The 12787-nt window shown below is 37.0% G+C and overlaps 1 protein-coding gene across 2 annotated transcripts in view; it reads right to left on the bottom strand.

Moving 5' to 3' along the window:
• Nucleotides 1-12459, bottom strand: part of ZFYVE16 (zinc finger FYVE-type containing 16) — a 29895-nt gene extending 17436 nt beyond the window's left edge. Inside the window, exons 1-6 of one of the 2 annotated variants that reach the window (XM_081318398.1) lie at nucleotides 12219-12459; nucleotides 8084-8192; nucleotides 5670-7828; nucleotides 5081-5177; nucleotides 1574-1675; nucleotides 486-601 (exon numbers count right to left, since the gene is read on the bottom strand). In XM_081318398.1, the coding sequence (XP_081174524.1) occupies nucleotides 486-601; nucleotides 1574-1675; nucleotides 5081-5177; nucleotides 5670-7828; nucleotides 8084-8153 (2544 nt within the window). In that variant the 5' untranslated portion in view covers nucleotides 8154-8192; nucleotides 12219-12459. Of the gene's footprint in view, nucleotides 1-485; nucleotides 602-1573; nucleotides 1676-5080; nucleotides 5178-5669; nucleotides 7829-8083; nucleotides 8702-12218 lie in introns of those variants that run through there. The other variant, XM_081318399.1, reaches the window with a different exon arrangement.
• Nucleotides 12460-12787: the final 328 nt, after the last annotated feature.

Below are 12787 nucleotides of genomic sequence, written 5' to 3'. Positions count from 1 at the left end.
ACAACACCGAGATTTAAAGGTGACAACTAGCATCTGAAAGCATACCAGAATTGAATTGCATCTGAAAGCATAGCAGAAGCGAATGCAGCTCATGATATGATCATGATCACATATAGCAAATAACTGACACCAATAACTGCCTGCACTGCTGCATTTTCAACCAGCTGAAACTTCCGAATATTCCTCAAGGGAAGTCTCATGTGAAATGCATTTCAGTGGTCCAATCTGGAAGTCACATGGGAATGAGTGGCTGTGAGCAAGACTCAGCAGTTTAGGAACTGCAGAACTGGCACAATGCCCTAGCTAGGCAAAAGTGCTCCTAGCCATGCAAAAGTGCTCCTAGCCAGAGCTGCCACCTGTTCTATTTGACCAGTATATTTTCTGTATTAAAAAAGACAAAACAAAGAGTTTTGAATGCCACATTTATTAACTAGCTAATTGCATTCAGAGCCTAAAATGATAATTTCAGATAAAGTGGAGCTTACAGGTTCCTGTGGGAATCGCCTGACTCCAGATGACAATTTGGTTGTGTCTGCAACTTCTCCATTAGGTAAAATTCCATCTGCAAACCAAACTCTTCTCTGGTCTTTAGGGAGCAATCCTGTAGAAGAAACAAATGAGTACACCAGAGATATTTATTTAGCTACAGTGATACCAACGTCACCTCCCTGTCTTCCCCATACAAAAATTTATTTAGAATCCACATGATGGTACTGAAATCTAATAAGCAGGTGAAATGAAATGTGATGAATATCATGGTATCCCAAACACTGGATTTCTGCAACTAATAATGACAAGCAACTCCTGTATAATACTTTACATACAATTTCAAGATGGAGATGGATATGCAGATAGAAGAATTTCAAAGGAGCTAGAAGAGTTTACATCTCAACACTAACTTATACAGGCTCCGTTTCTCATTTTTCCCCATCTCAGGTATAGAAGTGTTATCTTAAAGGTACTTAGGGGAACTTATTCCTTAGGGGAAGTTCCATTCTCCACTAATGAGTATCACAAGTTATATGCTGCAGAAAAAATAATAATCATAAAAATACTTTTTGAAGAATTTACTCATCTAACAAAACAATACAGTCTGCAAGTTTACTGCGCAACGATAAATATCTAGGAATGCTTGGGTAGTAAATGAAATTTAGCTTGGGTGATTTCTTTAATCGGTATGGATGTGTAACCTCTAGATGTTGAATTATAACTCCCATCATCCTTATCACTCTCTTTACTAGGCAGTGCTGTCAATTATGATACAAATCTGAATGACCACTCATGGCTCATTTCTTTTTTAACTATTATCAGGGCTTTTTTTCTCATAGAATGCTCAGAACGGAGTTCCGGCACCTTTTTTGGATGGAACTTTGTAGGGTAGGCAAGGCGGGTTGTATGACATGTGTGAGTTCCGGCACCTTTTTCTTTTACAAAAAAAGCACTGACTATTACTCTTTATTATTTATTTATATACAGTAAGTATATCTCATATTTCTATACCACCCTCCTCCCTCAGAGAGGGGCTCTCTAGGTGGTGAAATAAAGCTAGATAATAACACAGAGTAAGAAGTACCAGGTGTCTGGGTTTCCTGCAGAGATGGAACAGTTGAAGATTCAGACAATACAGAATTAGGTGGTGGACCAGTTGGGGTCATCATTCTTTCTAATTCCTGTGCTAACAAACAAAATGTAAGGGTATAAATGTCAAAACTATATACAAGAAATATTTCACAAATGTCTGCTTGGGGGTTATATTCATATCCTTTGTAATCAAGGTGAGTTCAGGATATATCATGTTCAATTTTGTTTTAACTAATCCTGCAAGATTTGAGCTTCTAATATATATATATTTAACATAATTTCATTTTACAAAGCATTTATTTAAAAAGCATTACTGTTTATTTCAATCTAAGTTTTTAACAAAATGCATTCTTTAAGTCTTATGTTCGTTCTTGGAAATTTATTTAAGATAATAATGACATTCCATAGTCATTGATACTTCTCATCCATGGCTTTTAAAGGGTCACATTTAAAATGCAGAATTAGTCAGTTTGAAGAAAACAGAATTATTTGGGGGGGAAAACAGATCTTCTTTTAGTTATTTTTGCTCCTGTGACATCTAGCTGGACTGAATTATTGTACTGCATTATACATGGGTTTTACTTTAAGGACGTTGAAAAATGTTAACTGAATGTAGCTCCCGCAGGGAATAGGCAATATGAAATTTGACAACTAGATTAATCAAATTAATATTCTTGAAAAAGCATCTTTATCTCTAAGATCTACATGTATCCTTAGATGCTATTTATTTGGTCCATTTTTAAAACCATTTAGACTGATGGCAATGAGGCAAAAGATCTCTTTGGCAATAAACACATAGGCCCTACCATTGTACAACACAAAATGGTTCCAAAGACCCATTTATTTACAGTTGCTTTCTCTTAAATATTTTCTTGAACTGTTTTGTAGGTGATATTTGTCATCATCATTTACATAACAGCTATATGTAACTACTATGCAAGATATATTTATCTTTACATTTTCACACAGAACAAAAACCCTGTGAGATAAGTCAGACTAAAAAGAGAGTCACTGGCCCTAAAAAAAGTGGTTGTTTTGATAATCAAGATTAGAGTAACCTGATGCAGTTCAATACTACAAATGCTACCATTGGTTTAGTTATTACATTTTGCATAAAAATGAAATGGGATTTAACTATTGTTTATTTTGAAGGAAACAGTATTTTTTATTGAATGTGAGCTGTTTTAGTATTTACTGGCTTAAAAAAATTAAGCTTTATTTTTTACATATTGCAAGTATATGCATATCAAAACAGCTATGAGTTTTACCCTACTTTTTCTTTAATTTCTTTCTTAAAAAAAATCTTTTTCTTCTTTAAACTTCTTTAAATAAATAAAAGCATTCATGGAAGGTACATATTTATCAGTTACTCAAAATGCTATATCTATAAACAATTAGAAACAATTTCAATATTTCTGCATCACAATGTGTCACGCTGGTAACTTGGGCACTGGGACTTATTTGAACATGCACACATCCCATTCACTGCTTCTATAAACATAAAAACTAAGATCAGATAGATGTAGTACAATCTCAATTATAACTTATCACTGAAATGGAATACAGAAAAATGTATTGACACATTTAAATTCTTTTTCTCCAGGAAGACAACAGCAACTGTAAAATGAATAATCTGTTCTTTCCTGGAAAAAAATCCTACAATATCCATTAGCCACTGCCAGTGTAAAAATTAATTGCATTAATTGCAGTATACCAAAGTATGGATCACCCATACATACATGTATACAGTGTCATTTAGTATAGTATCTGAGCACTCTCTTATATACATGGTAAATTTGTGATACTCAATCCTAGTTGCTTATTAGTTTGTTTCCTTTTTTTGTATTTTATTGATATGACATGTCTGGATATACAACCGGAAAGGTTCATATGTCCAGGTTTCTTATCTAAAACTGTTATCTGAAATGTTCTATAAAATTTATATTCTCTTTTTGTTCAGCAGGCAAAAGATGGGATACACAGTAGACTCTCCTCCCATTTTTCCACAACAAAAACCCACCTGGTAGATTATGCTAAAAGAGAGTGACTCTCCCTAAGTCATCAAATAAGCTTCTGTGGCTAAGGATGGAGTAAAAGCTGAGTCTTCCTGGTGTACTACTATAGCACACTAGTCTTCATACTTTGCACAAAAATGAGATAATTATCACTTATTTTGAAGGAAACTATATGGGTAGTCCTCGAGTTACGACCCCAATTGCGATTGGAATTGGAAGCAGTAATTGAGGAAAACATCCCGTGACCATACTGCCTAGGGGCAGAAATTGCAGCAATTCTAGTTGTGGCCATTAGGACATGACCACGGGGTCATCAGGTGGAGACTCATTTGATCACAACTCCTGACTTCCTGCCAGCTTCCCCATTGACTTTGCTTGTCAAATGTCAGGTGGAAAAGTTGCAAATGGCAATCATGTCTCCCAACAGCCGCCATTTCCAGCTTGGCGCCTCTGAGCCCCAAGCCTCTATTCCTCCAAGGCCAAGGACATTTCAGGAGATCACTGAGCTAGAAGAAGCCAATTTATTTCTCCTGCCCTGCATGAGCTGTTTTATCTCATTCCCCAATCTCTCTCCTTTTGGGCACCCTGCACAGTATGGCCAGGACACCACTGTATCCCACTGCTGCCCGCCTGATGCTACTGACCTCAATGGACCTTTCTCTCTGTCCTCTTCTTCAGAGGTACCATCTTCTTCTTCCTCCTCAGCATCGACTTCCCCTCCTATCCCCTGGGCTCACTGATGCCAGCCAGCCTCTAGCTCCACAGCACTGGGGCTGTCTGAGCTAGGCTTGCCCCCATTCATTGCTGCCACCGCTGAGCCCAGTTCTGACCAAGGCATGAACCTGGTTGGCATCAGGTTGAGGAGAGGCAAGACAAGGCTGAGGAAAAAGATTATGATGGCACCAAGAAGGAAGAGAGGGGAAAAGGTCTGTGAGTCGGTGATGGCAGAATATAATGGTATCTTCATCTCAGCCATGCTGTTCAGGGAAGCCAAAAGGACAGAAATGGGAGGGGAGAGAGATGGGTGGAGGAGAGTTGAAGTGGAAACAGTTCATACAGAGACTGGGGTATGATCATAAATGTGGGCAATTGCCAAGTGCCTGTATTTTGATCCCTTGACTGTGGGGATGGTTACAATGGCTGAAACTCCTAGGACTGGTCAGAAGGTTCATTTTTTTTCAGCACCAGCATAACTTTGAATAGTCTCCGAATGAATAATTGTAACCTAAGGACTAGCTCAATCACAATCTATATAATGCATATTGAGGACTATTCCTATGCTTAATTGTGAAATTCCTATTCTAATAGTAATTATGAGCAACAACTTATTAAATTCAAATAATTTTAAAGAATGCTCTCTTTTCAAAGAGAACATATGGAAACAGCTACCAAATGGTTTCAGATTTATTTCATCTTAAATATTTCACATCATCATGTTCACATTGAGAATACATGTTCCAACATTCAGAAATTATTCTAGTTACCTTTGTTAATGGACTCATAGCAGCTTATACAGACTCTTGCTTCTTTATCCAGATATTGGAGTTTGCATTTTCGATTGCAACAGGGAGCACAAAATATCTAGTTTTAGTACAAAAAGTGCATTAAGATTTTATAAGTATATGGATGTGTGTATTTTGATGCAGAAACAGGTTAAGATCACATAGTAATAAGGAAAAATCAGAAACTAGAAGAATAAAGGCATGAGAGCTATAATATTTACAATGTAATACCAGCAGAGACCAAAAATCAATTAAATAACACAGATAATTTCATGCTAAAGACTTTATTGAAGCTATCTTAAAGAAGTCAATAAACATGGACTTTAGAAAAATCACAAAGCTTATAAAATTATCAAATCATATATTTTAGCCAACGTCCAGACACATTTTCAATAAATCAGACCAAAATGTTTGCATGCTGATCAAACTTGATTTAATGGTGTAAAGAACTATTAGTAAAGGGAATTTATTTCTTACAGGCAAAAGGGGGAAAAGACCATCCCTTTTCCTCAGCTATAAATGGAATATTATAAAGATGATCAATCAAGAAAAAATGGTTGAGTTTACTTACTTTCCCACAGGCACGACAGTGGTGTCTTCTTTTTGTAAATGTGAATTTGGCTTGACAATTCATGCACTTTGATGCTTCTAGGTCAGGAACCCAGGATGGCTGCTTTTGTCCCAAGGCTGTAGCTCGTCCCACTACTTTCCTTGGCTCTGAAATCATAGGTAAGACATTTTCTTCTATGTTTCCCAAGCGTCTTTGTCTATTACAGCTAACATCTGATTCAGGAGAAATTTTACCATCTGAGACAAAGGTATTTGAGTCTGTGGAATTTATCATTTGGGATTCATTCCCAGATGTATTTTTACTGCTAAACTCAGAAGGGGTTGTGGCTTTTGGTTGAAGGTTTAGCAGCTGCTTTGGTCTAGCTCCTCCACTGTGCACTGTTGGCTGGCCATTTAATGAACCTGAAACTTCACTTCCAATCTCAGTTGTGTTATCTAGAGTTTCTTGTTGTACCTGCTGTGTTTGTTTTTTCACTAGGATCCCTAAAGTAGATTCTGGAATATTGATAAAATTATTTTCATTACAGGCTTTTGCTTTCTTAAATTCCAATTCTGCTTGTATGCTGTCACTATTGATATTCAGATTGCTTATATCCAGTAATTTGTCATTTATTAAATCAGATTCCAAAAGTCCACTGCTAGTATCTTCTTTTAGAGGCTTTGAATTATTTGCTTCAAGACAATGTTCAGACAAAAAGGCATCAAGCTCACTGTCACTAATGAGCATGTTGCTTCCAATAATGTCTTCTTCTAAAGCTAGATCAACAAAAGGTCTTTCATCAGCATCAATAGGCTGAACGCTGCTGCACATTTCAGTATCTTTAGCCAAAAACGGACTAGTAGTCACAATAGAATCCTCATGCTCACAATGACTAGAAACAACACATTCTCTACTTATTAAGCAAGATTTCTGTATCTCACATTCATTGGTTTGGTTTAGACTGCTCCCATTTTCTAAAGTTTCTGTTTTTCCAAAAGAACCACCTTCTGCAAAGCTATTTTCACTCTGCAGAGCCATGTCTCTAATGGCATCTTCTTTCTGAGTAATCTTTCCATTTGTGTCATCGGTATTAACTAATGATGTACATATAGAAACTGCAAGTGGAAGACAGGATAATGAAGTCTGTATGTCTTCAGAGATCTCTGGTACTGAAACTGTATTTAAAGTTGTATCAATATATTGCTGTGAGTTACAAAACTTGTCAGTTGTGCTATTCAAAGCTAGCCCATTTTCTGTCTGAGGAGCAGAATCACATAAAGAGTTTTTGTGACACATTACATTGGGATTATTCACTTCATGGATCTTTGGCAAATGCATAGCTTCTAATTTATTTATGTCTTCTGAAATGCCTTGCTTGTCACTCTCATCATGTATCATTTGACTTTTTGAATTATTTTCATCCACTAGTGTCTCACAAGGCAGCTTTTCACATGTTGATTCATCTTTGGATCCAAGTACAGCTAAAAGATGAATTACTGAAGCTGACGTTCTATCAGTTCCTATCACTTGTTCTTTCTGATCAGATATTTTATTATTTTTCAAACATTTTGTTTTTTCTTGATCTTCACTGCAGTCTGTTATATTTGGTTCAAAAGGAGTATCTGTCTTTAATTTCCACTGATTAAGTTCTCCTGCTGCATCATATTGCATTTTGTATAGTGCTTCACCAATCTGTTGCTGTGGACCAGAATCAGAAATGTGATCATCAACCACTGTATTATTAGCTTTGGTTGACAGTAATGCTAAACCAAAGCCATCAACTGAAAGACCGTACTGAGACTCCTCTGGCTGCAACTTTTGAATGCATCCTACATTATTTTTTAGTTGGCTCAAACCACCTGTGTCACTGATAAGATCGCAGATGGGTATGCCGCATCCCTTCAAGCAAGACGACTGATTTTTATCTGAAGAACCACCACCCACCATGGACAAAAGATCTAAACCAGTAACATTTTTCTCATTCTGGTCAGAGTTCAGTTGTTCAAAACTTGCTGCTTTTGTAGTTTGAGAAGACAATGAGCATGCATCTGATACAGCACAACTGACATTTTTTTCCACATTTGGCTCAAAGGATTTTGGCTGCTGGCAAGATGAATCTGACAAAACTAAGTGGTGCTCAGAGTTACAAAGATTTATAGTGCTGCTGTTTTCAAGTTCATCTAAAAAAGAAGAAGCATATCATTAGGAATTTCATCATACAATGGCTACTACATACACTGCTCTCTCAATTACAAATGTTGTCTACATTCTATCTCTAATTATATTTTTCCCCACCTTATTTGTCCATTGTAATTTAAATTTATCTGAAAAATACTACACATACCAGAGAAGTGACATACCATAAGAATATATTTTGATCTATTTTTATACTTGCTGCTCAAATACATGGTAGAAGACACAAAGAATGAACCAACCTGCATGCTGTTCAAATTCATCAAGTAATTTGTCCAAATCAGAGACAGCTGCTTTAAAGTAACTGTCCATGCTAAGACTTGATCAATAAATTCTTTTTTCTTGTTGCACCTGTAGGGAACAATGTAATGAACTAAGGCAAAAAATAGATGTAGAATTACTAGATGATAAACATTGACCTAAAATTATTTTTAAATTCAATTCCTAATTCTTTAAGAGTGACTTTTAATTAAAAAAAACTTGTTTACAGTTCTGAATTAAGCTGCCTGGAAGGACACTTGGAAATCAGGAATAAAGCTTAGCTTTAGTACTCAAAAAAAATAAAAATAAAATCACAGCATGTGCTCAGAAACATCCGAACTTATGCAAATATATTGTCTTCTATTATAAGCAAAAGTAACACAAGTAATGGTACTTTTTCATACCATTTCCCCTCAAAACAGGGAGATAGCAAATACAAATCTTTCCCATTTCTATCCTGTTGTTTTTCAAAAGGCAGGCCTTCAGAAATTGCCACACTGTTCTAAACCTGAAATACTCTGGTCAACTGTAATGTAATGACTAAGTTTAAATTCCTGCTATTCCTGCCTGCAAACACATGAATTATATTTTATAATGTGTGAACCCTGGCAATTTTGGCTTACTCAGTAAGACATGATTAAGTAACCCTTTGCTTAGCATGACTGGGATCTCAGTCACTATGGGAGACTGAGTTTTAGACTTGAAAATTTTCTAGACTTTAAACTATGAATTTAGTTTTTCTAAAGTAACTTTGACTCCTATATTAAAGAAAGTTATTTAAGATTTTAAAATAAGCTAAATTCAGCAGTGCCCCAAAATTACACTAAATGACCCTTCTGTCATCCAAATGAAATTCAGAATATGAAAGGAGGAAAAAAATAAATCTGGTTATTTCACTGGCTATTTACTGATCATTCTTATCAACACATTCCTATCCTCCAATAATTATTCAAGTAAGCTACTTATCTTGTATCATTTTATTAAGGAATTTTGATCATAGGATTTATACTATTTCTACTTAGTTATACCAGAAATTATTTGTTTTTACATTATTTGATTTATCTTAAAAACTATATAAGCTTTAAATAAGTCTCCCTCTTACAGATTATGGATTAACATGTAACAGGATAGATAATTTTAAAGTTATCATCTACTATATAAGCAGACTCCACAGACTCCACGTAAGGATAGCAGTATACTCAAAATCATGCACATTGAAAACAACACCAATAGTTGAAACATTAGAGTAAAAAGACAGCAACAACTTAACTTTTCTTAAAACATATATTGTTTATAAAGTTCTAAAAAGCTGAAAAATATTGTTATGTTGTCATGATCAAACAAGCCTTTCTGAAAGTTTTATGTTAAACAATATGATTAATATATATAAATGAATCACATTAATCAGCTGACTAAAAGAGAGTGGAATGAGATTTTCTACTCTGGACAAGAAAATCATAAAAGAAACAAAATAGTCAATAATCATTAATAAGAGTATTAAAATCAGTTTTTAGATACAACCCCTACAACACTACAGGAAGAAATGAAATAATCTCAAAGTTGATACACAAAATTTGTTGATTACTGAACTAAAGCCAAACATTCTTGATAGTGAAATTAAATAGGTTCAAGAAAATATTGCTAACAACAAAGCTGCAGAATTCTGTTGAAATATGAGCTGAACTGTTAACTACATTTATTTATTTTATTTATTTTATTGGATTTATATACCGCCCTTTCCCGAAGGACTCAGGGCGGTTTACAGGGTACTTAAAACAGTGATACAAAAATTAAAAACAATTAAAAACATCATCTTGTAGTGTTTCAAAATGGAATTTGTGATTTGTAAGCACGTTTGAAAAACACAGCAATAACCAGGGGACTGGAAAAGATATGTTTATATTCAAATTTCAAAAATGGGCAGTGCTAAAGAATTTTGAAAGTTATGAATAATGATAGATCCTAGTACAAGACTTTGAAGTCAAGTCCTCAACAAAATATGACACAAGCTAGACTTACAACCTGGATTCAGAAGAGGCAAGAAAATCCAAGATCACATTGCTACCATCGGCTGAATAATGAAAAAGGCAAGGAAATTCCAAACCAAGAGCTTTTTTTCTTTATTATATCAAGGCTCTTGACTATGCAAATCACAGCAAACTGTCACTAGCCTTTAAAAACATAGGTGCCTATTAAAGAAATTGTATGATGATCAGAAAGCAACAATTACAACAAAATCTGGAACAATTAAATTGTTTAAGCCAAGAAAGTGGTATGTATTTAACTCCATTTGTTGACTGTATCATGAGAATTTCTTGACGACAGAATGAAATTAAAACGGCTTGGGAGAAACATCAATAAACTAAGGTATTTTAATGATAAGCTTTGATGGGTTATAGGTAAGGAAGGTAAGGAAGACAAGAAACTTTCTGTTGAAGGCTAAAAAAAAAGATATAAAAAACTTCCTTCCCCCAAGATTATGTCAGTGGGCTAGTAGTAACAAACTTTAACTTTTTAATCTCAAATTCAATACTAAATAAAGTCAAGTCAAAAGCTTGCTATTTAAGAAGGAAGAATTATTTGAAAAGTCACTGAAGTTTGGCAAAACAAAAAGCAATCCAAATCAGGACAGCAGATAACAGCCAGATGTCAGCAGGCTATCATCACTGCTGACAGAAGCAGGAACTTAGAACTTTAAAGAACACTTATTGACAGTATTGATAAAATGATGCCCATATATCTTTTACTAAATTTATATGCCAGAGTATACCAAATAAAAACATGCTTTTAAAAATAGTAGTTTTAAGCAAGGAATTCTCTTGTCTCATTTAGCAAGTGTTACACATTACTATATAATACTTGTAATTTGCCGTGTTCTCACACTTTTCTTTCTCAAAAACCCCCACAATGCTATAAAAAGATGAAATAATTGCACAACATATTCTGAGTGGTAGTTGTTGTAACTCCTCTCTCCCCCCATTCCTGTCTGAAACCAAATCACACAAAGTTGCAGTAACAATATTATTTATAATGGATAAAAAAAATCCAAATCCTAGTCGTCCAAACAACTAAGTATTTGGACTTTTTTCTAGGCCTGGTATAAAGGCTACCTTAAGCGCACCATAAAGATTTATTTGCCAGGCTCATTATAAGCGTTACAATTTTTGATGTTTTGACCCCGAATTAGTATCTTTATGAAAAATCTGCCTATTGAAAATTGCGGGATGTGACAATACAACCCTCATTTCATGCATTTCATGCAGCTATTCTACATGATTATGCTGGATTACAGTGCACAATCCATAATCAACACAGCACATAGAAACTGGGGGAAAGTGACCTATGTATTATACTTACTTCCATTACCTTGCAGGAAGTGAATGCTCTTAAATATAAGAAGAGGCCATCCTGTTATTTTAACCTTATGTCTGATCACCCTACACTGACACTGAGCATCTGTGACACGGCCCCAGAGATCCTCGGTCCGGCTTTCAAATACATATAGACAGAGGGATATCCCTCCGAGCTGTCTAACCCACTGAGCAAGTCCCAGCAAAGCTAGAACTGGTTTATATACACAAAGCTGGAGCCCAGGATACTTGAGGAAGTAAAGCAAAGGGCGAGAAAAACAAGGGAAAGAAGAGGAGTTCCATTCGAGGGAAGAGAGGCGGAAAAAGGGGTTCAGAAAGGATCAGGACAGACAGCCCGGGCTTCCCAACCTTAGCCATTTTAAGATGTGTGGACTTCAACTCCCAGAATACCCCAGCCAGCATTGCTGGCTGGGGTAATCTGGGAGTTGAAGTCCACACATCTTAAAATGGCTAAGGTTGGGAAACACTGGTTCTGCAGCCAACCAGCTTTCTCTCCTCACTGCGGCGGCTTCATCCTCGCTCAACGCGCGGCGGGAAAAAAATTACCACCAGACGGAGGCGGAGGCTGCCCGGGGTCTCTACCATTTCCCCCCCCCCTCCCCGCCACACGTCAGAGAAAAAGGCGCTCAGCCTTCCCAGGATCTCCCTTCTTCCTCCCATCCCCCGAAGGCGGCTGAAGGGCACAAAGGGGGTGCGCCAGTCTCTTCAAAGACTGACACCTCCGACGGACACGCCCCCTCCTTACCTTCCGTCTGATCGGAAGCCGAACCTACTCCGAGCGACCCCGGATGCGGGTTAGTCCCGCGCCTGGGGGCCGTCTCCAAATCATTCTCCGAGCCCCGGGCGCGAAGGCAGCCCGCGGCACTTTTCCTAGAGACTTTAGTCTTTCCTGAAGACGAGCCTCTTCTTGTTGCTGGCCCTCCCACGCAAGCGCGCAGGAAGGCGGCCAGGCCACCACCTACTTCAGAGGAGACGTCTGCCACCAATCTCCGGGATGGACCCCTCTGCGGCTGCGCAGTTGCTATGCGAGTTTCTTCGTTCCGACTTGCTACCCCTCCCTCCGGAGGGTGTGTTCGGGAGAGTCTCGGGTGTCAATTGCTCCCGCGAGGAGTGGCGTTTCGGACCTTGGCTGCGGTCGTATGGGCGAGACGAGCGGATGCGATTGTCTTTTCTTGCTTCCCGAACTTTTTGGGAAACGGGATTTAGAGTTTGCAGGTGGAAGAAATTCTGGAGCTGATTTGCCAGCCCCGGTATTAGGGGTATTCCAAATAATTACGATTTTTTAATAATAAATAGGTTACAACGTGGATCGGC

Source organism: Vipera berus (genome assembly GCF_964194415.1).
Source record: "Vipera berus genome assembly, chromosome: 2".
NCBI classification, from domain to species: domain Eukaryota; kingdom Metazoa; phylum Chordata; class Lepidosauria; order Squamata; family Viperidae; genus Vipera; species Vipera berus.
Note: the sequence above shows the minus strand (reverse complement) of the source record. Positions and strands in the feature narration are given on the sequence as shown.